At 37.2% G+C, this 27,057-nt stretch overlaps 4 protein-coding genes across 4 annotated transcripts; 2 read left to right on the plus strand and 2 right to left on the minus strand.

The window, feature by feature from the left end:
- On the minus strand, positions 1–1,766 carry LOC109011032 (ubiquitin-related modifier 1 homolog 2-like). Its single transcript, XM_018992044.2, has 4 exons — positions 1,653–1,766; positions 750–825; positions 583–665; positions 1–325 (listed from the first exon to the last, which is right to left on the minus strand). Exons 1-4 carry the CDS (start codon positions 1,673–1,675, stop codon positions 208–210), a joined length of 300 nt encoding a protein of 99 aa, XP_018847589.2. The 5' UTR covers positions 1,676–1,766; the 3' UTR covers positions 1–207.
- A 176-nt stretch (positions 1,767–1,942) lies between these two features.
- Positions 1,943–5,683, plus strand: LOC109009923 (peroxisome biogenesis protein 16-like). Its single transcript, XM_035691579.1, has 8 exons — positions 1,943–2,343; positions 3,442–3,515; positions 3,944–3,971; positions 4,106–4,457; positions 4,546–4,814; positions 5,001–5,068; positions 5,180–5,241; positions 5,343–5,683. Exons 1-8 carry the CDS (start codon positions 2,275–2,277, stop codon positions 5,402–5,404), a joined length of 984 nt encoding a protein of 327 aa, XP_035547472.1. The 5' UTR covers positions 1,943–2,274; the 3' UTR covers positions 5,405–5,683.
- A 6,329-nt stretch (positions 5,684–12,012) lies between these two features.
- On the plus strand, positions 12,013–14,321 carry LOC109011029 (transcription factor TCP9-like). The gene has a single exon (XM_018992042.2). It carries the CDS (start codon positions 12,352–12,354, stop codon positions 13,390–13,392), a length of 1,041 nt encoding a protein of 346 aa, XP_018847587.1. The 5' UTR covers positions 12,013–12,351; the 3' UTR covers positions 13,393–14,321.
- Positions 14,322–15,016: 695 nt separating this feature from the next.
- On the minus strand, positions 15,017–24,153 carry LOC109011028 (phospholipase D beta 2-like). The gene is made up of 10 exons (XM_018992041.2): positions 21,949–24,153; positions 21,466–21,582; positions 20,683–20,877; positions 19,769–20,017; positions 19,557–19,625; positions 18,949–19,096; positions 17,866–18,014; positions 16,830–17,006; positions 16,411–16,608; positions 15,017–15,538 (listed from the first exon to the last, which is right to left on the minus strand). The coding sequence occupies exons 1-10, from the start codon at positions 23,617–23,619 to the stop codon at positions 15,245–15,247; spliced, it is 3,267 nt and encodes a 1,088-aa protein (XP_018847586.1). The 5' UTR covers positions 23,620–24,153; the 3' UTR covers positions 15,017–15,244.
- Between the last annotated feature and the right edge of the window lie 2,904 nt (positions 24,154–27,057).

A 27,057-nucleotide genomic window follows, 5' to 3' on the forward strand; every position in this document is an offset into this window, starting at 1 on the left:
TGGAAAATGTCGTAAATACTAGATAGCCAAAAGTTGAAGTTCATCACAGAGATGAGAAAACAGCAAAAACTTTCATCACTTTCTTATAGATGCTTCAATGATGTCTAGAAGAAAAGTACAGACAGATAAATATGTTGCCGAGACCATGGCAATCTCATGATAACTTTTGCATTATCCAAATGAGTACACAACACAATCATCTAGATGCTATCCACCATGCAAGGTTGAAATGAAAACCACCACATCCTTCTCTTCTAGGGTTGTATCGAGCTGACCACTTAGCTCCCAATCACAATCATTCACAAGGACCAGAACACCAGGTCTCCTGAAAGAAAACAGTGCCACTACATGTTTAAGAAGGATAGAACGATGCAAATCAAATTAGTCATCTTATGACTTAACAGATAATAGTGGTTTGTTGGTGACAGTGCCCTATCTTTCTCCAGCTACTCCCCTTTCCGCCTTTCTGTTCTTCTCCTTAGAAGTGTTATTCATCACTAACCTAATTCATGATCACAATAGCATAACCTACGAGTGCAGTGTACACACACATTCAAAATTCAGAAGCAGATTCAAACTTACACAGAATCTTCTTTCATGAACATTTCAGGCCTCTCCTTGATCAAATTGGTACGGACCCAACGGAGCAAATCTTTCATGATTAACTACAAGGACAGAGAAACATGTTGAGTCTTCTAACCACAGACGTGAAAAAGCATATCTCATTTTTATGCATTGTAGAGACTCACCTTCTCTGCACCATTTTGTGGATCAACATTGACATTGTGGATCTTCACAGATTCACAGAGGAGCTCTAATCCTCCACTGCAGAGAAATTAACATTGTGAGCACGCACGCCAATAAGAAATAGGCATACAGAAAGAGTAAAAGTAGCCAAGCATGTACAAGTTAGTGATAAAATATGATAAGAAAATTGATGCTCAACATGCCATCAAATTAGGTAAATAAATGAGCACACCATCAAAAGTGCAGGATCATTAACAATGATTGTGCATAGTATTCTTGAACATTTGATATGGAACAACTGTCTACTTGAGCCAAGCCCAATAGTTGGATGTATTCAAGCTAGAATACCATACTTCTTAACAAATCATGAAAGAATCCCAACCCCACAGACACATGCTCTAGAAGACTAGAAGAGATGAGCACCACCCGGCTAATAATAAACAATGCTCAAAGTGCTACAATGGCCAGGGTTATATCAGCAGAAGGTGAACCCGATTCAAGTTAGCATTATTTCACAGAGTTCCATTCAATACATTCTACAAGAAACAAATAATGACCTTCAGAACAAAAAAATATCATCATTAAGAAATATATATATATATATATATATTCATAAAGTGCCAACACTTCATCGGGTGAAACTAATGACAGAAGATGAATTGACAAAACAACATTGAGCAATTTGAAATGAAAAGAATAGCAGTAACGAAATAGATAAATTTTTCTAAAATGAAGGCTAGTTTCCAGATGCCGAAATCTCAGATTGGACAATCTTTTTCTTCAAATTACACCGAGTTTCATCCTTTAAATTTTAGTTTTTGCAGAACCAAAAAATATCAAATGAATTAAGCAAAGATCTAGCTTTAATTTTACAGAGACCAAGTAAAAGGAAAAGAAAAACCTACCCGAATTCGAGAGTCAGTTGCATATTCAATTTTCGCGACAGATTCCCCTAAACCCTAGAGAGAGAGAGTTGCTCGATAGGCTTTTACGCTCACCCTTCTTACTTTCCGATGAAGGTGCTTTTAAAGTTTTAGTTGGAATGAGACGGCGTCGTTCAAAACCGTGGGTCCGTGGGCGGTTCAATGGGTCACGTATAGCCGAACCTATTTTAGGAAATCTAGGATCGTTTAAAATGGCCAATAGTATTGCAGTGATATTTTGGACCGAGCCTACAAACACAGAATAGGATCTGACGGTTAGAAAAACGTTTGGAACCCTAACCGAGTGAACGGGCAGATATATGGCAACCTGGAATAATCATAACAAAACAAATGAGAAGAACCACACCTCACTACCACCGTCGCTCTCTCTCATCTCATGATTTATCGTTCTTCAACTTCTCCCTCGAAAGCTGGGCCTCTATATCTGCACCTCAATCTCTAAGCCTACTCTGAAATTGCCAAAAGGGGCTTTTGGGCTTCTGGATCAACGGGCAAAGGTTGAGCGTGAGGAGGGTTGCTGCTGCTGGTAGCTCGTTGCTTTTGCTGCTGTTGATGTTTTGTGTCTGAGAAGTTTTGTGAATCTATGGAATCTTATAAGAGGTGGGTTAGGCGGAACAAGGACTACGTGCACTCCTTGGAGTCTCTGGCCAATGTGAGCCCCCTCTCTATTTCCTTTTATTTCCTCGATTTTGTTTGGTTAAATTGTCACTTTTTGCTAATTTTGGACAAGTTCAATGATTTTATTGGGTATTGGTTTGATTCTTATTGGGTATTGTTTGTTATTATGTGGATGATCCTTTCGCTTCTTTGTTATTCCATGATAGCTCGATAATTGAGAAATTCTGAGAAGAAAGTACTCTTCCAGCTGTATGGATGTCAAAATGATAATATCTCGTCTGGTTTATCTTCCACTTTTTTTAAAAGCGATCTTTTAGTGTGTTTGGATATCAAATTGATGACAATAGTAACATTTATTGTTTCATGGTCAAGTTATGTAAGCTCATTTGGGCCAATGTATATCATATTGGTAACTGGTAATTCCATCCCCTTTCCATCAAGATAATACATTTCGTGGGTTGCCATTATGCGTTTTTTTTTTTTTTGTTATTTTATAGTAGCTCAAAGAAAAAAGTGCGGAAAATATATTATCAGTAGCTGTTTTCCTTTAGCAGAACCATGCTATCTTATCCTTTCTATTGAAACTTCTGGGTTCCTGAAAAGTATAGCCAAGCAAATCTATAGCTTTATTTACTGGAATTTGATAAGGCATTTGGCTAGCAGGTGATAAGCCTGTTTTAGGCCTTGAAAAACTTCGATGCTTCATGAGCTGAAAACAAAGGAAAGTTCCTTTGAATGAAATAATGGCATTTGCACGTTTGCATCAAACTCGACGTCATAGGTTGCACTTCTATGCATCATAGACTTTCCCACTAAAGAAGCCTTAAGGTTCACTTTATGAGCCTTTTGCTTCGCATCACTTTATTTAATTCATCGTTTATGTTAAAAATTATGAATAAAAGTCTTGTGCAGTCCTTTGAGTTTATAGTTAATAAGCCATGTAAACTCATTGCATGATGAGATTTATGAACCAGTTGACCTATATATCTGCCTAAATAATTCAGTGTTTTACTCTTTTGACATGTTCTTGGATTTTCATTATTGGTCATGGTTGCTCACTAATGTTTATCTTGGTCTGTTTTTAGTTTATATGTAATTGTTATCTAATCAGGGTGTTGATAATATTGTGCAGGGATTGACCTGGCTTCTTCCTGAAAGGTTTTCTGATTCAGAGATAGGTCCAGAAGCAGGTTTTGTGAAATTTTGGTAACCTATGGCTTCTTGTTACATTAGAAAGTCATAGGGCTTTTTTTCTCTCGTTTTTAGAAAGTCATTAAGAAAGGTAAACATTTTGGCTTTTGTGGTTTATCCGTTTATATATTTTCAAAAACAAGACATTAAATTTTTCCGTGGACTTCTTCTTTCTTTTTTTGTATGGATGGGATAAATTTTAATTTCTTTGTTTTTCTTGCCGATTGGACCTGTAATTGGTTTGTCCATTCTATTCACTTTTATGAATTTATTTTATATTTTATTTTCATAAATGTGAATATCAATTTTGGTTTTAAAAACTTTCCTGCAGTAACCACATATCAATCCATGCATATAATATTGCATAAAACACTATGCAGGCAAGCCTATCGATTCATATCATCTCATTACACTCTCACACTCAAAGGAATTTTATAAGGCAGTATTTGGAATGATGATGAATTGCACTTGGTTAGAGTAAAACCCCCCCCTCTCTGTGTCCGAAAGAAAAAATGAAGCAGTTCTGTATTCAGTATGTCTCTTTATCATCTCCAATTAGGTGTTATTGTACATAGGCAATATCCAGTTAGGTGTTTATTGTATAGCAGCACTTGTGTATTTGTCTCATCATGGGGTATTCGATCTTTGTCAGAGTTCTAGTTAGGTTAGCTTTGTTTCGGAACAGTGGATATAAGATGCTTCTTCATGGAGGGGAGACACCAAATGACGGAAGGCAATTAGATACTTCAACATCTCAACATAAAGTTGATGGTTTCCCAAAGTATGGAGGGCATCACGGCCCTGGTTACTTAAGGACAAATCACACACAGAACCCCTGGAATCTAGAAGGAAGAGCACTATCTGCATTAAATACGTTTGGAGAAACTGCTAGGATGGGTTCAGACCCATCATGGTTGCATAGGTTTCAACATCAGCATGCGATTATGGAGCCTCCAAGTAATTTGGATAAGATTAATTGATTAGTTAATGTATATGTGTTGCATTTATTGAAAACTTTACAAGATATACATTTATGTTATTACAGGACCAGTGATTCAGAGGCCAACCATTTCCACCATATTGTCCGAAAAGGGTCTTCATGGAGCTTTATATCTAGCAGGGGAAGTGCTTTTTATTACTAGACCGCTTATTTATGTTTTATTTATCCGGAAGTATGGGACTCCGTCATGGATTCCTTGGTTTCTTTCACTGGCTGTGGACTTTGTTGGGATGGGCATTCTTTCAAAAGTTACAAAGTCAGGGGGTCATACAGAAGAGCAACGGTTTCATCTTTCCGTCTCTGAAAATGATGAGGTTTGGGTTTTTCTAAATCTTACCATGTACAGAGAGTTGTATGCTTCTGGATGCATCCTGCTCATCAGGCTTCTGCGTTGAATCTTGCAATATGTATTCTCTAGACACAATTTCATGGTTGCATTGTTTAGTTCTCATGAATAGATTTAATGCTGTAGTGTTTTTTATACCGCCGCTTTGACATAGGTTAAAAGAAGGAAGCTGTTATTGGCACTTTACCTTATGAGAGACCCTTTCTTCAGCAAGTATACCAGGTGCGTATCTCATCTTTAATATATTTAGATTATTTGTTTATACTTTTTTAAGGAGTAGAAACAGTAGGAAACTGCACTATGATTATCATATCTATGGTTGTGATGTTTCAGGCAAAGACTTGAAAGCACCAAGAACATTTTGGAACCTGTACCGATTATTGGGTTTCTTGCTGGTGTGTTTGATATAGTTTTTCAATTCCAGAAGTTTTTCTACTTTCAAGTTTGCGAGATTGATAGAATGTTGATATGTTGCTCTTTCACTCTTGACGTACAGAGAAAATAGTTGAACTAATTATTGGAGCTCAGACACGGTACACCTACATGTCAGGATCATAAGACAGAAGCCAGCAAGAAGTTAAACCTCTTACAGTTCAAATTTCAGGAGATTATATAATTTGGTGTGTCATTGTCTTGCTTTGGTTCACAATTTTGTCCCATTCAATCTGTAGAAATTGGCTTGATGGCCGCTGGTATTATAAGCATTGACCTTCGCAGTTGGTTATTAGTCAATCACGAATTCCTTTGTTTTTGTTGTTGTTTAAATATCCCCTAAAACGTTCCAAGAACACATATTTGGCCTTTTCCTTGTTTAATTTTATGGTTTTTTTGTTTGTTTGTACAGTTCTCTTAGATGAGATGAGATGAATTAATAAAATATTATTAGAATATTATTTTTTAATATTATTATTATTTTGGGATTTGAAAAGGTTGAATAGTTTATTATATTTTGTATAAGAATTTAATAAAGTTGTAATGATGAGATGAGATTGGTTGAGTGTTTCTGTATCCAAACAGAACCTTAGTCATGGTCAATTAATAAAAAGATTCTTGCTTGATTGTTTTGTATTTGTGTAATACTGATGTCGTGCGGGTGTTAGTCGAATTTAGAGGGCATTTAAATTGCCTAGTCTTCTTGTTACGGGAAGGTTTAGTTGTCCGCTCAATGACCCTGTAATTCTATCCTGTCATTTATTCATCCATTCCCCTTACAAGTCGTAGCTTGAGTTGAAAAAAAACTCAAGCTACGAAACCCTAGCCACCGTTGTGATGATCTCCATGGTTACTTGATGGAGAGGAGTAGTTGATTCCAGTACAAATGGCTTGCGGAAGCTCAGCTTTGAGAATCATCTCTTCCTCGGCCAAACTAGCCAACCCAAGGTCACAGTACACCTCTTCGCCAACCAACACACTCATACCCATCAAGCTCTCAAACCCATCTCTCACCGACATCCATTTAAGCCTTCTAGACCTGGTAAAATGGTACCACCCTCAAAGAGTTGGAGCAAAAGAAAGCCGCACGCAAAGAAAGGGTACTCCCCATTTCCTGCCCTTATATTATTGCGTGTTATTTTGCTTGCTCTATGACTGAATTGGTTAGTTTTTATCCTTACGCTTTGCACATGTGTATCTTGTTATTTTTATTTCTCGGTGTGGATTGGGCGTTTCTGGAGAAAATTATACTTGCACACGAGAGATATTGGTGTCATTCAATGTTTGTTTAGATGGATTTTGTGTGCTTGCTTCTCATTCTCTATGCCCAGACTGCATATGGGTCTTATATAATAGTTTTGAAAAGGTAAGCATGGAAAGGAAAGAGAGGGAGGTTAGTCTGATGTTTAATTAAAGTGCATACATTTCCTTAGGCTAATGTGTGCACTGTTCTGGACCCTTTCATCTTACTTGATTATAAGTTGCTTTTAAGCTTAAAGTCTGGATTTTTAGAGATGGCGTAGATCATAATAATAAGGTAGTGAAGAGATTATTTAGTTTTGGAGCTTTTAGAATTATGCCTTTCTACCTAGTTTGGTGATTTGGAGGAAAAAGAATGATAAAATTTTTTAGAACAATGGAAGAAAAACTTATTTTTTCAATACTTTATTTCTTTGGACAGCTGTTATAGACATTTTTTTTTATAAGTAAAAGTAAAGTTTTATTGATATAAAAGGCATGCCTAAGTACACCATTGTTATAGACTTTTTTTATTTATTTATTACATGTTCAAGTAAAATAAAAAGTGGTTCAAGTTTTATTACATGTTCTATGTTGCCAAATTTTTTTTACGATACTTATGAGTTATGTGTAGATTTAAGGGTTCAACGATTTTTGTCAAAAAAGCTCTATTTTTTTTTTTTTTTATCATTTATGTTTTGGTTATGTTTAATTTTTTTTACTTATCTGTATGCTGCTAATTCGAGTCCATGCCTGCATTTTCTAAAAAATATCGTTTTTATTGTGAAACTCTCCTTTTTGTTTTGTTCCCAATGTAGTTACCCTGCTACTTTTACCTTATGCTTTTTCAAATCTATTCCAACTTGTGCACAAAATTCTTGAAACTTGTATGTGCCATTTTCTATCCTTTAAGAAAGAAAATCATAATTAACCCAATTGAACCTTTTAAATCAGTGTCAGATCTCATGGCCATAAAACCATCAATTTTTATACTCATTTTTGGTACTCTCTTTTAATATTCTATTTAAATATGATATGCAAAACTAGTTAATGAGCTTTTTGATTTCTTGGCTGTAGGAATTGACAATGGACCTTTATTTGGTGTGAGATTAAATCATTAATGGAAAGAGTATGTTGTTGATTTTGTAACTCATTTCTTGTAATTTTGTGTTTGATAATGTAATTTATAAATACCAATAATGTACAATGTAGTGGATTGCATTGTGATGCATGCATAGATGAATATTGGATATGTTTTATTGTTTTACATGCATTTGATATTTTTAGAACGTTTCATGAACTTGATTTAGAAATTTTTTTTAATAAAATAAAGGCTTTTACTTAAAATAAATAAATAAATAAAAATCCGGGTACAATTCGGAACCCGGATTTTTTAGTTCTAAAAAATCGGATCCACCCGAGTTCCGGCCTGGGTCTAACCCGGACCAACCCAGTCCAGGTTCCAGCCCGGGTTCCAGTCCGGGTTCCCAGGTATAATCAAGTAAGATGAAAGGTCTAGAGCAGTGTACACATTAGCCTCAGGAAACGTATGCACTTTAACTAAATATCAAACTAACCTCCCTCTCTTTCCTTTCTATGCTTACTTTTTCAAAACTATTATATATGACTCATGCAGTCTGGGCACAGAGAATGAGAAACAAGCACACAAAATCCATCTAAACAAACATTGAATGACACCAATATCTCGTGTAGGTATAATTTTCTTTAGAAATGTCCAATCCACACCGAGAAATAAAAATAACAAGATACACGTGCAAAGCGTAAGGATAAAAACCAATTGATTTAGTCATAGAGGAAGCAAAATAACACGCAATAATATGAGGGCAGGAAATGGGGAGTACCTTTTTTTTGTGTGTGGCTTTCTTTTGCTCCAACTCTTCACGGGTGGTACCATTTTACCAGGTCTAGAAGGCTCGGATGGATGTCAGTGAGAGATGGGTTTGAGAGCTTGATGGGTATGAGTGTGTTGGTCGACGAAGAGGTGTACTGTGACCTTGGGTTGGCTAGTTTGGCCGAGAAATAGATTATTCTCAAAGCTGAGCTTCCGCAAGCCATTTGTACTCGAATCAGCTACTCCTCTCCATCAAGTAACCATTGAGATCATCACAACAACGGCTAGGATTTCGTAGCTTGGGTTGAGAGAGAGACAGAAGAGGGGGGTTCCAGGATCACAGGCCGAAGTGATTTTTTTTTTTGCCTTTTATACAAATCCGGTTATACCGGATTATGAATACAGAATCCAGGTTTCATATCCGGATCCAGACCGAATATATCCAATTTTTATAATACGGGTTTTAGACTGGGTCAGAAAAAAATTCGACCCAAATGAACGGTCCTAATTGCCTGATCGGAAATGTAAGAATATTCTATCAATATTGTGCAGATTTATAAAATTAAAATATTAGAAAAAAAAAAAGAACATAAGTTCATCAATTTTAGAATCTGGTCCCATCGCCGCATCAGAATAAGGACCTTTTCCTTTTCGCTATGAGGAGTAAGAAAAACATCATGGGGGAAAAGGCCAATTTATGAAATGAAACATGTGGGGTCCACTTTAGCATAGAGTAGTGATATGGGAGGGGGCCCAGGCAATAAGACTCCACCCTCCATTCTAGAAGCGACAATGGACCATGTTTATGCAAAATGGTATAGGCGGCCATACGCATAGTGGGCTAGTAGTTGGTGGGGCCCTCCCAACACCCCCAAACCCCCATAGATGAGGCCGTGACCCCAGCAGTAATAATGATGGTGGGATCCATCCATCCACCACTTCGTTGGTCCACATCCCCCACAGGCTCTCTTTCTTGTTTAGGCCTCCAAACTTAATGCTCTAAACTTGGGCCGACTAATAATACACAAAATATTTTTTACAATAAAATGATGTTATTTTTATAATAATATCCTCTATTCTGAAAATTATGAAATATGTTATGAAAGTATTGTGCGTTTACCAATTTTTCATTTGGACCAACCGGAGAAGGGCAGAACCGTCAGTGGGTCCTGCCTGTCCTATTACCGGAAAGAATAATGCACTTCTCTTGCTTTGTCTCGCTCATTCAAAACTTTTTTGGTTGTATGATTGTATCCACTTTATTTACCCTTCAACGAGGGGGTAAAAAGTTTTTACCAGATAGATATACCATATTCCATTAATTAAGTGTCACTTTTACCAGATATACGTACTATCCAAATTACTTTTACCAATGTATGTTATTAGCTACTAAACGAGTTCTAATGTCGGATAAGACAAGAATGACCCATCTGAAAAATACACAAAACACAAAAAAAAAAAAAAAAGAGGACAAACCCGAAACATCTTTTTTTTGGTTCAGTACAGAGATGTTAATTTAAACACTGACTAGTTGATGGCTTTGGCTTTGTTTTTTGTTTCAGTTCTCTCTCTCTCTCTCTTCCTTTGACCACGGGCTTTGAAACTTTCAAAATTTCCAACAACTCATTAATAAAGAATGAATTGAGATGGAGTTGCATGAGTACCAAAGCTGGCTGGAACTTGCAAATTAAAAACCTATATATATATATATATATATACACACTAAGATATGGAATTTCTGCCCATGCGCACTGCACTGAAGACATGATAGCATGCATGCATGCATGCACGCTTCACTTGTTTAAAGCCAATGCATGTTTGTTCTAGCCAGGCTCTTAAATCCCAAATCCTATATATACGCCGTTGGGTCTAAGATCAGGGCCACCCCCACGTAAATTAATGTACGTGCCACTTAAAATGGGTAACAATATTATTATTATTAATGCTAATGCAATTAATCATAGTTGCATCTGTTTGTATTAGCTAGGTAGTGATAATTCTGACTCTCTCAAACATGTGGCTATATATGGAACATGTCAAGGACTTGGTTGGATTTGCGATAATTGTCCTTAGCCTTCACATATATATATTTCTATATCATGCACGAACAACTAGCCTGGCCAGTCTATACATTATTATTCATAAAAATGAAAGTCACGAAAAGCTTTTTAAGGACAATTATTTATTTAATTATATGCAATGAGATCAGACATTTGTTAGTAAGGATATATATATATATATATATATTTTCCGTAGGCTATTAGTAAGGATATTGTTTGTACGTAGTTATGACTCATGAGCATCCATTCTCCGATTTGTAAGGTCATAAATGAATCAGTCTATTTGATAATTCGTTCGATTAAATTCGAGTCGAACTTGACTCGTAAAAAGAAAATTCTTTCGTGAAAGTAGATACCCGCTCGATTTGTAAATGACACATATTCAACAAAACTCAACTCAACTTAACTAAGACTCGTTAAGGCCCGCTCGTTTATACTAGAGTCGACTCATTAGCTTAACTTGATTAAAACTCATTCATATATTGATAAATATATATATACACCTATTTATGTATATATATATACGTATTAGTTAATAATATAAGCATACCATTTTTATAATTAAATATATATTATGTCATCTAATTACTTATATCTATATAGTGAATATACTTGATAGGTATATTTTATAATTTGTATAATAATTAGTCAATAAAATTTAATAATTTCATATACTAGTATATAGAAACATATATGAAATATATATATATACTATCATATTAAGTGTATGTATTAATAATATATGTAGACATATAATATATTATTATTTTGGATAAATATCAACTAATTAAATATTAAATATTTATAATTTTTTTAAAATTTTATAATTCAATAGAGGTTATACTTATTAGTTGTATAAATTTAATATTAGATTTTTTATTTTTATTTATTTATTTAATTTATTAATTATTAAATCTTATTTAATAAATAAAAAAAGTAAACAATTCGAATTCGTTTGTGGGACGAGTTCAAGTTCGAGCTCGAATTGAAAGTTTAGTTTATCGAGTTGAACTCAAATAAAGAATAAAGAAAAAAGAATCTCGAGCTCAAGCATAAATATTTTAAGTCAAGCGAACCTTGACATGTTAAAGATCAACTCGATTCGATTACAGTCCTATCTATTTGTAAACTTTAAATGCTTTTATAAATAATTTTTTATTTTTTTTCCATCTCTTGTGGGATTAGGAACCTCGAACAGTGGAAGTGCCTTACAGTCGTATAATCTCGTTTCGAATCGAATTCCCGATTTTCTAAACTCCAACATATGCGCATGTCTTTACACTGGACGGGGAGGTCTATCCGTCCCTAAAGCAAATAACTATGTTCAAACTCGAGCTCAAAATAAAGTTCGGAAAATAAAATAAAAGATTTTGCTTTTTTTTTTTGGTTTAATCATTCGGCTGATGGGCGTCATCACGACCTTTGACTCAAACCGAACAGACGGGCCTCTTGAAGAGGGAGCCACCACGTGTCGCCATCAAATGGGTCCAAGTAGCTATGCGATCCTTAGATTGCCCCCACCTCCCCATCTTGTAAGTATATCCATCTATTTCCATTTCCACGTTATATATACGGTGGGTTCTCCATTGTTTCCTACGTGTTACCGAGTAGCTAGGAAAAATTGGATTCGTTTCTATCTTTCTCACCTCTCCTCTCTCCTTTTTCTGTGTTCGTGTTTCCCTTCGTTTCTCGCTCGAATTTGTAAGCGAGAAGAGAAACAGACATAGAACGATACCTATTCTTTCTACTTTTCCGAGAGAGCTTGCAAATTTTTCCCTATTAAACATTCCTCTTTTTTTTTTCTTTTTTTTTTTTCTTGGACTCTGCAAGTTTATTTTTTATTTTTATTTTTTTTCTGGGTTCTCTTGTTTTTTCTTTACTGGATTTTGGTCCGAGCAGTTAGTTTTCTCCAAATTCCAAAGATGGCTGCGATACGGGAACAAGAGCGCGAAAAGGAGCAAGCAGCAACAAGAAGCGTTGGTTTCGAAATAAACGGCGGGGAAGAGGCGGAACTAAGGAACCACCACAGGAAAGAGGGACCCACCAACACCACCATATCCACACCGCCTCAGCCAACGTCGGCAGAGATAGCTGCGCCGAAAGAAGAGCCAGAAACGGAGGCGATACAGGTGATGCCAGTAGCCGCGCACGTGCCCGCGGGTATACAGATGCAGATGGATATGAAAGCGGTTGGGAGCAGAACGCAACAAGCGGCAGCGAAGAGAGCCTCGACAAAGGATCGTCACACGAAAGTGGAGGGTCGTGGGCGTAGAATCCGAATGCCTGCCGCCTGCGCCGCCCGGATCTTTCAGTTGACCCGAGAACTGGAACATAAGTCAGACGGCGAGACCATCCGGTGGCTCTTAGAACACGCCGAACCGGCCATCATCGCCGCCACTGGCACCGGAACGGTCCCCGCAATCGCCCTGTCCGTCAATGGGACCCTCAAAATCCCCACCACATCCGCTCCCAACAGCGACCCACCCATTAAGAAGAAACGCAAACGACCTGCTAACAGTGAATACGTAGACGTAAGCGACGGCGTTTCGGTCTCGTCGGGTCTCGCCCCCATAACTACCGTCCCTCAACGACAAGTACAAGCGGTCGTCCCCGTGTGGGCTATACCCTCAAACGCCGTTGTGCCCGGAACGTTGATCATGGTTCCGCCCATGGCCTCAATTGCCGGACCTTCAAACCAGCCTCACATATTCACATTCCCAGCCACGGCGACGCCTCTAATCAACGTCTCGGCGAGGCCGATATCGTCCTTTGTCTCCTCCATGGCCAATACACCCGCGAACGTTCAAATCCAACCCAACTCAACCACTTCTTGTCCAAGCTCGGCTACTTCTATGACGAGCAGTAAAACTATAACTTCAACCACTCAGATGCTAAGAGACTTTTCGCTTGAGATTTACGATAAACAGGAGCTCCCGCTCATGCCTCGCCCTTCCAAACGCTGAGACAACAGAAAGTGCCCTTTTTTTCGTTCATGGAGCCTCACATGCACACGTGAGGGAGTGCTAAAGGTGGGGGGACCACAAGTAGCAGTGGGGTCAGAGGAAGACTTTAAGCGAAGTGGTGCTGCTCCGTGGACCGTGCAACGGGATAAGGAGGTACGAGTTTTTGGGGGGAGGGGGGCCACTTTCATTCATGTGACGGTGGGGGAGGGAGGCGCAGGCCCCAAGTGGTGGGGGAGAGTCTTCGCACTTTTTCCGATGCAAGCATGGCGGTCCCTACACCTACTGCTGAGGGTTTTTGTGGTCCGATCGAGAATGGTGGGGCACAGTTGCTTTATCTCTGCAACACGTGCAGTCCCTTATGGCCGAGGGCCCCAAGCAAAGTGACGTGGGTTAAAAGCTTCTTTGTAGATGGTGGTGGTGAATCTGATGTTGGGTTTCCATACGGAAAAGTAGTGTAAATTGCAATCGGCAAATGTTGTAAGGTGGAGTCGGCGGCTAAGCTAAGAATCTTCCACTCCTTTAATTATCATTTTTACTTTTTGAAATGCATATATTTGTATGAGACTGAGAGAATGGGGTTTTCCTTTGCTTTAAAAAAGAAGTAGATATAAAAATAATAAAATAAAATCAGAGTGGGGGAATGGTGGGATAGGTGAAATAGTTAGTTAGGCCATGTATGGTTAGGAAAACATCATGTTTGGTGTGCACGATGAGATGGAGATGCCTCGTCTCGTCTCGTCTCGTCTCGTGAATCCCCTAAGCTAAAGCTAAAAGAAGCGGGTCAGGTCCATTCTGGCTGGGTTACATAGTCTGGTCCATACTATTGGTGGTCCACGTGTGCGGTACATATTGTGGGTTGGTTCATGTTTTGAATGTGATGGTGGGCCCAATGGCCCCCCACCCTCCATCTGCAAAATTTTATTACGCAATACCCAACCTTTTCACCTTTTTTTTTTGTGGCCTTTTATAATATCTTCCTTCTTACGAGACTTTTTGATTAATATTCCCACGACAATCGTCGGCTAATGAAATTCCTGCTATTTTTTTTTAACAAAAAAAAAAAAAACAAATTTCAATAATTTTGCCCACATTTTTCAGTGTAGTACTAATGGATTTTATTATTGAAACTAATTGGCATACTATATTACTTGAATTTGATAGCTTAGAAGGCCGATTATAATCTTAAATTCTTAATACAAAGACATGAAAATTTATTTACAGATGATATTATATATTTTAAAGGAAACAAATAACCATACAAGTTGTACTTTGGTAGCAGAGAAAAGTTGGACCAATTAAAAAAATATAATTTAAATGCTGGTTCAATGAGAGCGATGACCCATTTGTTATAGCCGAGTGTGTGGAGATGCTGACCGCCATTTACTGTGGCCGCTTTTTCAGCCTTAATATTTGGGTGGGACCTGTAGCTTTTTGGCCCATTTAGTGAGGTTGGGGACCCAACTCGGTTTTTTTGGGTGGGGTTCCATTACATTTGCATGTGCATCTTTCTTATCCAATTGATTACGTCAAACCATATGTTATATATTTACTTGTTTTCTTTCTCAACTTTTTCCTTTCGTCCAAAACTTCAAAAATCTGCAAAAGATGTTATCTATGGATGCCATTAAAACACGAGCTGCTGCTTCTTCTTCTTCTTTGGAAACACACTGTCAAGGTGCTCTGAACAGTATACTAACACAAGATGAGGTGAGAGAGATGCAAGAAAAAATACCACATATCATCATGGGTTTCAAACAGAGGACAAATACATGTCAAGATTCTACTTGCTCCTACTCTTTAGTTTTCATTCTCATCAATATTTTGTAGCAAGTAGTAGGAGGATGCAATCTGCTCAGATGGTTAAATTCTCCTGAATGGCAAGAAAGGAACCCACAATACTTCCTCCAACATCTGGGAAAGTTTCACATCCGGGAAGGGGCCTCACCTTGCCCTTATGATCAACTTCAACTGGGTACTTCAATAGGTGGCCCCTCATCTCCGTCACCTCATCAGCAGCAAATTGTTTCCAGTTCATCTCTCCCAGTGATCTAACTTTTCTAACGCATTCCAGAGACTCTGGTTGTGTGAAGCAGTCCTCAATACCTCCAGTATGCTCCGCCCATAATGACATCCTGTATCCATAAATCTGCAAAGTACATATTCATACATGAAATAGCAAGTCAGTTTTAACTGGCATCATGTATCCATGCGTGAAAATTGTTCAGATCCCTTAGAGAGTTCTGGAATGATCTCTACCGTTTTCATTATTTTTGTGGCAGTACCACCTTTCTTGGTTGCATTCAGTCCAATCAAAGAAACTTTAGAAGTACCTTCTTTTTTGTGTTTAAGTAAAAATCCAGAAAAGTTAGGTGTTTACTGTAGGACGTGTATTCACTAATCATTTTCACCACTTTAACTTTTTCAATGTGTACTGGTGAAGGTTGTCTCAACAAGGAAAATTTGAGAAACGTCTTGAAGTTAATTACACCGATGCATTATGCACCTTTTTAGGAAACCAGATCAACCTGTCTAAAGATTGAAGCTTGCTCGGTTGGCTTTTTGGATGTAGCCTTCTTGTCTATCACGTGACTTTAATCAGTAAGGATTATTTTAAATTTAAGAGGTTGGTATTTATATTTTGGACACAAGAAATTGAAAAATGTTAAGCCATTCCCGGTTTGTTTCCAGAAAATTTTCAGTAACATGCACAGCTGCAAATGACAAGTCAAAGGTAAACCTAACTTATGGGGCCGAGGATACATAAGCTTTACACGGTAATGAGGAGAGATGCATGTGATTCTCCAAGATAATTTTTCTTGTGTAGGGCTTGGGGGGGAGGGATATCAATATATTTTATTTTATAAGAAAAAGGGAAGGATATCAATATTCGAGAAAAACATATTACTTAAATTTTAAATGCTCAACCTCTTTTTTCCTAATATAGTCTCTATTATGTGAATAAACTACCACTGGCGATCCTCTGTATGATCAGATAGATCCTTAATTAACTAGAGTTACCTGTCCGAGCGGATTAGAAGCTTTTCTTGCCCAAGTATGATGAGGTTGATATGCTCCCATTGCAATCTCAGTGTCCCTTGTGCCCTCCATGGAGCGCTGGTTGATGTTTGCAGAACCCAATATTACATATTCATCATCGACTATCATGCCCTTTGAATGAACATAAATCATAAATCGTCGACTTTTTTTGCTCAGTGCCTGGGAACAAGATACAGCACATATAAGTACATTTATTGCATAAAAATTGCACCTGAGCAACCAGAGGAACTACAATAAGGAACCTTTGAAAGTTCAGAAGAGTATCTAGAGTTTGAAACCTAATCCTGTCAAAAGTTTAAGGAACACAAGCGCGTGCATGCAAAGCATCACGCAGAATCAGGCTGAAGAACTAATCACTTCCAGAAGTAAAGAGAAGACACCTGAGGAGAGCTAGCTGCAGTATGACCCCCAGAGGAAGTGGTGTCATAACCGTCTATGGCCTCACGATTGCCAAGACAAAAGAAGTTCAGATAGTCTTGTGGTGAAAATGCGCCCTCAAGCCCAGCCTCCTCCAAAGCCTTGTAGATAGTCTCATACATCATTTGCATTGTTTTGTTCTGTAACAATTTATGATAACTCCAGATCAACAAAATGCACTAGTCAGTCACTAAAAATTCGCCAGATTTTAGCAGATTATTGGGCCAATTATTGAAGGGTCAATTGTGATGTTAAATACGTTTCTATATCATCAAAAATGAGTTCTCCATTGTAAAAGATGAGCAGAAATGGCCCCTGTAAACCCTTTGCCAAATAAAGCTTTTGCCACAAAATAATCAATCTTTTATATCGAAATGCTACATACAAACAACTCAATTCCAATTGAGTCCATGCTTTAGTCTCTCACTTTATCAAGATTGAGTCATAGAATTCAATGGGAATAATAAATTTGGTGCTCTGGTGGAACTTGTACTTTCTAGAACCTCTGGCAGTCGTATACATTAAAAGCACCAGAGCCACATTTTTGGCAGAAAAGATAAAAAGAAAAAGGAGACACTATAGAAGACTTTTGCAGAAACCCAATATTCTCTCAGTGTGCTCATATTGGAAGTTTCAGATAACCTCATTGAACCCCCAAGCCCAGCTACCCCGTTCCTCCAAAGAAAATAATCTTAAATGACCAAATTGTAAGCTTCCTCATACAAACATATAAAAGTTTCATGTTGCTGGGAAAGAACAAGAACTGAAAATCACCCTAAAAGGCACTGAAATCATTTTAAGCTGAATTGCTACAAAGGAGGATATTCCTAAAAAGCTTTCCACTGCAAAGCATAAGATAATGAAAGAGAAACAGAAAAAACTGCAAAAAGACTTATCACTAGGCTTCTATGTCATGCGGAGCTTTGAAGCACAACAGCATGGCAGAGCATTTACTGACTGAACATGGTTTCAGTTTCAAAATTCCTAATTGGGGCTTACCTGCCAAAATAGAATTCTTTGAGTAGCAGCACCAGTAGGAACACCTTCTGGCCACATTGGGATAACTATATATACGGAAAATCTCTCATTTGCTCTAATTTTATCGGCAATCTTAAGGGCAATTTCCATTGGGATCAAATTGTTAGCACCTGCATTAAACAAACCAAACAAGACAATGAAATTATAAGACACCTTTTTATTGCCACACTAACTCTCCAAGTGTTTCCTGAGAAGACAATAACACGAATGTGCAGATGTGTATGGTGGTGCAGCAGGTTAACATACCGTCAAATTCTAATATCTAAAAGTACTATATGGTTCCAATCATTTTGACTATTGAAGCCCATCACTGGCGTTTTGATACACTACATGTCAAAACCATAATGACTTCAATTAAAGTGCATTCTTGACTATATCACTGTTCTTTATGCTTCATCTTTCCTTGATACTCGTGGAAGTTCTCTAATTATTGACATTCCTTCTAGTACAGTAGTACTACCATGATCAGAAGAAGTTTTCCCATTCTGATGGTGCTTGAGTTCAACGTCTAGTCCATCTAATAAACTGAAAATCCTTTGATTTTTTAAACAGATTAAGCGCCCTTTTAAGGGGTATCTGTAAAATACATGCATAAGTGAAACCTGATGCCACAATGGAGATGTAGGTACATATGAGTATAGATTTCTTTCATTTGATGTGTTGGCAGTTTTTCAAGTAGGTAACATGTCTTATGATTTTGCTCACCACAAATGAAAGTTTTCCAATAAAATTAGGGCTTTGACCTCTTTATAATAATAAATACATAAATAAATGGAATATAGGTTACTTTTTATTTGAATCTCACATAAGCACAGCCAATTTTTAGACGCAACTGAAAATCCAATGTTCCATGATGATATAACTGATTATTTATTTTAGCCCCAGACAACTGCAAAGCTTATGTCTGTTCATGTTGAATGTGGACATAATGAAGTTTCAGGTTAGGTCCTTACAGCAACAAATTCCAGCAACATATAAAACAATTTATACTCTAAATATCATAGAGATCAACATGATCTCTTGTTAAATTTATAATGTCCTCACCTACATCTTTATTTGAACTCCAATTGTACGAAGATCCAATGAAATACTGATTCTCTATATAAATGAAATGCTGCGCAGCACGAATGGCCTTAACATATGCCGTGTGTATGCTCATGTCAATCAGCACATTCTTCCCACACACCAGGTTCTGGTACAATCAAGTAATTAAATAAATTCCAGACATTCCCCAGAGGGTTTATAGATTGAAATCAGCAAAAAGATAAACTAACCATTAAGGGATGTTTGGAAACAATTTTCATCTCATCTCATCTCATCCCATCCCATCCCATCTCATTTACTTCCCAAACATCATTGAAACACAAACACTTCTAAACTAATCATTACAACTTTTCCAAACTAATCATTACAAACTTCCCAAAATTCCAAACAAAAAACAATTCAACTTTTTCAAATCCCAAAACAAAAATTATATTCTAACAATATTTTAACTTTATAATGTTTTTTATTCAATTTTTCTCTCTCCTTTCCCTAAACCCAATAAATGCTTAACTCAAACTATCACACTACCATTCACAAACCATCTTACTACTATTCACAAAATTCTCATCTCATCTCATTCCCCAAGCATCCTTCTTATTTCACCTTACCTTGGCTGGGGCTTCTTTTGGATCCTTTGGGAAGCCACTAACAGAATTGGAATCAATGGAACGAAAAATCTGAATTTGCACAGAAAATGAATAAGATAATTTCATCAATAAGCAAATAAAAATTACCAGAACAAATTGAAAAATCAATGGTTCTTTTCCTCCCAAACCAAGGCCCTCAGAGCAATTACAACAATTAATTTAGACCATCTGACCTGAACATGCCAAGCTTCTGGATCATTCTCACTAGTGCAAGGAACATTAGACAGTCCAACAATGTCTGGAATTCTTTCTAACCTGAGCAAGGCATCATCATATGACATTTTGAGTTTTTTAATCCCATGAGGTTTTGCAGCCTTTAACCAGCGTTCCTCGAAGTTGGTCAGAACGTCATATGCCGCTGGACCATCAATTCTAGAGTGCAAATCATGCCATGGCTCTCGTGGACAACCATCAACATTACCCTGTCAACATAAACGATATGCAATAAAAGAACAGTGATGATTACCTCGAAGGCAATTATACATCAACATAACAGTTCCTTGGCCTTTTATCTGAGATTATTTGAGTTTGCTCCTTGAATCCAACCACATCTACGGCTTCATTTTCAAGTCATTCGTTCTAGTTTTTTCTTTTATTGTTGGGAGGAGGGCTGCAGGGAAGGATAAGGAGCACGAGAGACTGGGTAATCAACTGCACTAAGACTTATACTTTTGTATCTATAACTGAGTAAAATAAGCTCAAAAAGAAACCATAGGATCTACATACACTTTTTGAGACTTCGTGTACCTCATAATGTCACCTCAAGAACTAACAGATATGGACAGTATTAATAGCCCTTATAAATCAACACACATTAAATCTCAAGCTTTTGTGAAGTTCCATGTATTAATAACAATATATTTTGATTTGAAGTAATATCAAATTGGGTTTTGCTATAGTCAGGACTATTATGATCCTTCCATAGTAGTTTTGTACAAATCACCTTTCCTTACATAATGTCAGGGAGGGGAGGGGAGGAGTGGGGCAGGAGTTGTATCAAACAAGCAATATGGTACTGCTGCACTGTTAAAGCTATTAACAGCTGTTCAACAACATAGGACGCCGTGGTTGTGGGCTAAGAGATTACCGTGTAAGTAGGGTTGTGATAGTCTTCCTTATGCACTGTTTGGAGAGTTCGAAATATTGGATGCTGTGGAGTATCATATCGGCCATCACATAAATCAAGTCCTCCAACAAAAGCTATTATCTTCCTTCTATTGTTGCCAGCATCGGAATCCACAATTACAGTTTTTTGATGGTGTGTATAGATTGTTTCGACTTCCTGATAATACAAGACGGAAGAAGAATTTCAAATTTCCACAACAGCTCACAATCAAACAAAATTTAGTTGTGGGTAAGCATGTGTGTGTTTAAACAACATGTTTTCATGGGCTCTCAACTATAAGCAGGGAAAGGTTATGTTTCGAAAATTGGCCCCTGCATTACTAGACAATATTTTTGACAGTTTGAACGGTAAGTACTGGCAATGCCACTGGATTCAATGTCTACTTTAAGCAGTAAATTTTCATGCTAAAGTCTTAGTTTCTAAACTCACCAAATCAAACACCTCATAGTAATGTTCATTTCAGGCACCAAACCTGGGCTAGGGTCAGTGAACATATGGTCAACGCCAAATTTAGCAATCATTAACTAACATGAATGTAGGACAAGCTTTTCCCCCCTCATGGATAGAATGTAGGATGCGGCATTAATTTTGGTCAAGATTCCGATGATCTAGGAGTTCTAAGAAATAGTATAAAAGAAATTAAAAACTGATGTAGAAAATTGCTGAGAATTATATCATGTACGAAAGAGAATCCATTCCCCCCCTCCCCCACCCCAAAAAAAAAAAAAAGCATTTACATCTTACTCTTTGCTTGATCCAACTATGTCGCTTTCCAGCAATGCGGGGACAAAGAAGCACTTGCACAGAAGAGTTCTTAAAGAAACGACGAGTTTCCTCATCATGGGTTTGCATGATTCCATCCTGCATATAGTGACGCTTACTAAGAATGCATCTAACAAAAACCTATTAAGGTGCCATGGAATCGAAACCCAGAAATCATGGATTAGGACTCATGCTATCAAGCTCTACCTAAGAACTAAAAATAAAGCATATATAAAAATTACAGGTGAATACAAGCATCAACATGCGCCAAAAGCATGCCGTATTGCCATGTAGCGCATTTTTGTAGAATATTATATTCAAACTCCAAGTTAGGCCAAGAACTAGATTGCATTCTAATAGTTGGTTTGATTACAACTAAATTATATATTTTGATAAGAATGATCAAGAAACTAGGGCATATGCTACAATGAGATGCCATAATATTTCTCAAGGGAAGTTACTCACTGCTTTATAACCCAAAATGTTCCTCGAGGTCGGATCATCCCAGATAAGAAGCAACACTCTTACTCCTTCCTGGGACTTGGACTTCAGAAGATCTCCCAGCGTGAAATTTGAAGCTTGATCAGCATCCCGAATCAGTTTAACTTTGTGCCACACAGACCAACCTGTAATGTAAATCAAACGACGGGCCTGGCGTATTGCATAAAAAATGTCATGCCAGCACTTTCCATGCACAAAGTGCATCCCTCCATCGAGCTTCAGGTTTGGAAGGGATCCATCTGGAACATGGGCATCTTGATAAAGCGTTACCGTTCCACTTTTCCTGAGAGGAAAGTATGTTCCAGGAACTCCGTGATAATCAGGGCCTGCCCCCACTCCTTGATGATAAATGCTCAATTTTTCAATTGGAGTGTACTGAATCGAAAGCTTCAAGGCTGCTCCGGGATTACAAGGCTTCCCGCTACCATTCAAGATTGGGAAGGTTCCTTCAACCTTTACCCCCGAATATATCTGTTCCACGGGAATTGCCACGACTCCCATAAGCTGTGACCCCACCACATCACTATCTTTAACCACAAAATGCACTTCAGCGGCGCAATGTGCGACAGGAGCATAGAAATGTTGCTTCCAAACAGGATTTTCGCTATTACTAATCACAAAAGTCCTGCCAATTACAGCATTCGATACTGATAGTGAAACATATGGATCACTGGTGATCTTATTATCCGTGTGGACTTCAACTTCATTGTTTGCATTCCCTGGAAATTTCGTAAAAACATCCCCCAAAGTTCTATGGAACATGTCCATATTCGGAAGATTTTCCGCATGGTAAACCCAAATATCTAAATTCCCGTGTAAGAGCAACACCTTCAAAGATCCTTTATTCTGCTGTGGCACAATCTGCAAGGACTGACTATGCTGCGACCCATCGAATGAGCTCAAGTGGCCGTAAGCAGAATGTTCAGATGAATCAATCTGACTTGAATAAGAACCGTCCGAAGTACTCGAAAACGAGTGACCAGGATAGCCATAAAAGTCCCCAGGCCTATCGTACCTCGTACTAGAAGGGGCACTCGTCAATGGTGGCACTGAAGGAGCAGGGGGTGAAGCCGGGGCAGTAGGGTGATTATCATACAAATGCACATTGCTCAAAAGATTATCCAAAGGTGCGTAAGCAGAAGTGTGAGAAACAGTGGAATAATTAACACCATCCACATTAACGGATGATCCAATTCCTATAGAACTTGAACTATGCTGCTGGTGATAGTTGGAGAAGCTATCGGCACGAGAAGGGACTTGAAGTGGGATTTCGGGAGATGGGTATGGGCCGGATTGTTGATAATGGTAAGGAGAAGAGCCATATTGAAAACTACTATGGTCTTGAAGGGTTAGATGAGGAGCACTCTCGGAAATTGGAGCATGTGGATATGGGTATGGATGGGGAGGAGGCGGAGGAGGATGGTGATGATGGTCTAAAGGGCCAGAATGGGAGGTCGAATCCGGCGGCGGGTATGCATAAGGGTAAGAATGAGCGGAATCATATGGGTAGGGATAAGGAGGGGGATGATATGGATCTGGACTTGGTGGTGGGTATGGAGGAGGAGGGTATGCATAGGGATTGTGGTTTGGGTATGAAGATGATGATGACGACGACGATGAACCGTAATTATCCATTAACAAACACTAATTTGGTTCTTTATGATGATAATTGAATGAATAATCGCTCATGAACAGTAATTAACAATACTATTACAGAGCATGTCAGATGCATCCCTTCCGAGGACAATTTTGATGTCCATATATTGGACCTTGATGAAATATATATCCAACAAGCTAAGATGTATATAGAAAACAAAGCAATAACAGAGGCAGAGTGAAAGAGACAGGAATAATCTTTTGCTGATTGGATACAGGCGCAAAAGATTGTATATTTAACGAACAGAGCAAAAGATGCAGAGAGGAACAAACGATGTTAGAATTTGATAGCTCAGATAAAAAAAAGAGTTCGAATCTTAGTGACAAAGATCAACCAAAAATAAAGCTCAAAAGGGAATTTTGGTCAGAGAAATCGTAGAGGGAAAGATAACAAGTGGGGTACCTTTCAAGGTTTGATCATCCAAAAAGATGAATGAAAACACAAAATTGATTTGGAATCTTCGAAAAAGAAAGAAGAAGAAGGCAGATTGGAATTTGGAACTTGCCACCCGGAAATGTTCCTCGTGTTAACAACCCCGTGAAAAGGCGACACCGACATCCGGTTGCCATTGATTTCAATCCCACGTGGAAGTATTTCACTGGAGCAGCTGAGGTACGTTTGGATAAGTATTCTTCTTTGCCCGTTTCTTTCGACTCCCACTCGAGCACGAAAAAGAATGTTGCAGACATTAGCGGGTCCCGTGTTGAAGATTACTCTATTCTTCAAATTTCGTAAGCATAATAACTTGGTAAATCTTTTTCCGTCCCGTCTAGATTTTCAACCTTCAATTTTAATAGTCACAACTCACAAGTCAACAACTTTCTTCCCTCTTTCATAAAAAATACATTTTTATTAGTCGATTTGGTATTTCAAACCTCTCTGTGATTTGAACATTATCAAGTTATACATAAAAGCTTTTGCTGAATTTCGCCTCTGATCTCTTCTTCAAGTACCTCCAGCAGCTTAAAAGCTGTACTAATCTCTAAATTACTGCCAAGTTACTGCTATTGGACTTCTAACAATATACACTTCTGATATCCAAATTAGGGACGAGAAAGAGAACTTAGTCCGAAGTTCTGTTCTTCTTCTTCCCGATGCAGTAAACCTCACATTGTAACTTAACTGCTCACCCAATTTTTGGTCTGAGAGACATAGGCTCCGCCATCACTGATACTCCATCCACTTGCACCACATAAGTACTCCTCGGGGTACCAACATTCGTCACTGTCCTCTTGTACGTAACATGGATGTTGGGGGCTGCTTTTTTTATCCAGAACCATGAACTGAATTTTCAGGAAAAGTGGAAGTCCCCCCTCGTCACTAAGGTTTTGTTTGGAAGTTGAGTTCATCTCAATTTATCATTACAATTTTTTCAAATCTTAACATAAAATATAATAAATAATTCAACTTTTTCAAATCCTAAAATAATAATAATAATAAACAATAATATTCTAATAATATTTTATTATCTCAACTCAACTCAACTCACTTCAATATTCAAACCCACCATAAGAATGGCCAGGCCGTCCCGATTTTGGGAGACAATGACACGATGATTCTACGAGTGGGCTTCGCAGATAATGAATTGGTTTATGGATTTGTGCGTGGGTGTGATTAGTGGCGGAATCAGAAATTTGTTATAGAGAGGATCAAGTAAAGTTAAAATTATAATAAAATATTTTTTATTTTATTTTTGAGTCAAAATAATTTATAAGATCAAAATAATTTTATAGAGGAAATTAAGATAACGTTTTAGAAAGAAAATTAACACAATATAAAATAATATAATCTTATTAAATCATTAAAAGACTAATATAAATTTTTTTTTTCAAACTTTAGGGGGGGCCATAGCCCCCTCCGCCCCTGTGTAGGTCCGCCACTGGGTGTGATGGAGCCTCTGTCGGTGGCGATCTGGGTTTAATGCATGCAGATGCTTTCATTCCGAGCCAAACCCCCAATTAAATAGAAGAATTCTGGGCATCAGCCCGTAGCAGCAGCACACTTGCGTGCTGTGTTTTTTTTTTTTTTACACTCAATTCAGTGGAGTGTGTGATAAATAGTAAGCTGATGTAAATATTTTTTCAATTAAATATTAGTGCTCCTTTAATTTAGGCGAACCATATAATAATTAATGGAGCTTTTGTGTCATGACCATACATATGCTCCTATCATCAACACCACCGGCAACGACATTGCCGGCTCTGGCACTCTCAATATTTTATCGGAAACAATTAATTATGTTGGTAGTTTTTTGGGTTAATTTTTTTTTTATATACAAATTTGAAAATCTTATTAGAAAGCAAAGGCAATGAAAAAAATTGTTTATCTTTCTTTTTCTTTTGCTGATCTCGTTTCTCTTGATTTATCATTTTAAGGTTACAATATGTATAAGAGAAATATTATTTTATCTTTCTATTTTGTCCACTCTATTTGACCGTTAATTTTTTTTTAATTTAATAATTAAGAAAATAATTTTAAATATATTAATATATTTTTAAAAAAAATTTAAATATATTAAAAAAAAATTACACTAAATAATATGTCCAGCGATCGGAGCGGCATAGTAGCCGCACCCTATATATATAAAGTGTAAAGAATACATGCCTGTTTCAAAAATAAATAAAAATACATGCCAAAAAGTTCATTTATGACGGCTGGCATTTAAACACAATTAACGTAAACTACCCCACTAGACACGGATAAGATGGCCCAATCATTTCGGAAAGGCCAGCACCCACTAGGTTTTGGTAATTGATATGAAGGCTGAAGCTACATAACTAATGAGCAATTATACCCTCACAACATATAATATGTTTTATAATATATTTTATAATACATTTTCAAGTGATGAATGTTATTTTTTATAAAGTATTTTATTAAATTATCTTTTATTTTAAAATATAATTATAATATATTATGAAAAATTATCATAATTAATTATTCATCCTTCACTGTTTATTATTTCTTTCCTTTCAAAGGCTGATCTACTCGAATTCGAGTGTTATTTAAAGTCTATAAATAATTAGAAAAATACTATTTTATCTACTCAATTTGCTCTCTCATTTTGACACTTTATGTATTTTAATTTTTTAATTTTTTAATTTATTTAATAATTAAAAAACTGACTATTAGTATATTATTATTTTTTTATAATTTTTAAAAATGTTTTAAAATAATAAAAAAATATTTAAAAAAAATAAAAAAGCAAATTTAAGGAATGGTGCTACTCAGCCGATCAAATAATTATTGTCATGGCCCTCGTAGAGGCCAGAAGTATGGATGTTTTCTCTCAACAGATGTGTGATTTGAGGCTGCTGAGTGAAAAAACTCTTCTACTAACTCTGATCACTAGATAAATAATCTACATACGCAAGTACTCCAAATTCGAGTCTTAATATTTTTCCATTCATTTGCAT

This window comes from Juglans regia, chromosome 7 (assembly GCF_001411555.2).
Source record: "Juglans regia cultivar Chandler chromosome 7, Walnut 2.0, whole genome shotgun sequence".
NCBI lineage: Eukaryota > Viridiplantae > Streptophyta > Magnoliopsida > Fagales > Juglandaceae > Juglans > Juglans regia.

What these genes read in the sequence shown, in the direction of transcription:
- LOC109011029 (XM_018992042.2), top strand. Translation starts at nt 12,352, where the DNA reads ATGGCTGCGATACGGGAACAAGAGCGCGAAAAGGAGCAAGCAGCAACA.
- LOC109011028 (XM_018992041.2), bottom strand. Translation starts at nt 23,619, where the DNA reads ATGGATAATTACGGTTCATCGTCGTCGTCATCATCATCTTCATACCCA. An exon ending in ATCACAACCCTACTTACACG is followed by an intron (nt 20,018 to 20,682) that starts GTAATCTCTTAG and finishes TTATGTTGACAG; the next exon opens with GGTAATGTTGATGGTTGTCC. An exon ending in CAAAAGAAGCCCCAGCCAAG is followed by an intron (nt 19,097 to 19,556) that starts GTAAGGTGAAAT and finishes TGATTGTACCAG; the next exon opens with AACCTGGTGTGTGGGAAGAA.
- LOC109011032 (XM_018992044.2), bottom strand. Translation starts at nt 1,675, where the DNA reads ATGCAACTGACTCTCGAATTCGG. An exon ending in CAACTGACTCTCGAATTCGG is followed by an intron (nt 826 to 1,652) that starts GTAGGTTTTTCT and finishes ATTTCTCTGCAG; the next exon opens with TGGAGGATTAGAGCTCCTCT. An exon ending in CACAAAATGGTGCAGAGAAG is followed by an intron (nt 666 to 749) that starts GTGAGTCTCTAC and finishes CTGTCCTTGTAG; the next exon opens with TTAATCATGAAAGATTTGCT.
- LOC109009923 (XM_035691579.1), top strand. Translation starts at nt 2,275, where the DNA reads ATGGAATCTTATAAGAGGTGGGTTAGGCGGAACAAGGACTACGTGCAC. An exon ending in ATGATGATGAATTGCACTTG is followed by an intron (nt 3,972 to 4,105) that starts GTTAGAGTAAAA and finishes TTTATTGTATAG; the next exon opens with CAGCACTTGTGTATTTGTCT. An exon ending in GATTATTGGGTTTCTTGCTG is followed by an intron (nt 5,242 to 5,342) that starts GTGTGTTTGATA and finishes CTTGACGTACAG; the next exon opens with AGAAAATAGTTGAACTAATT.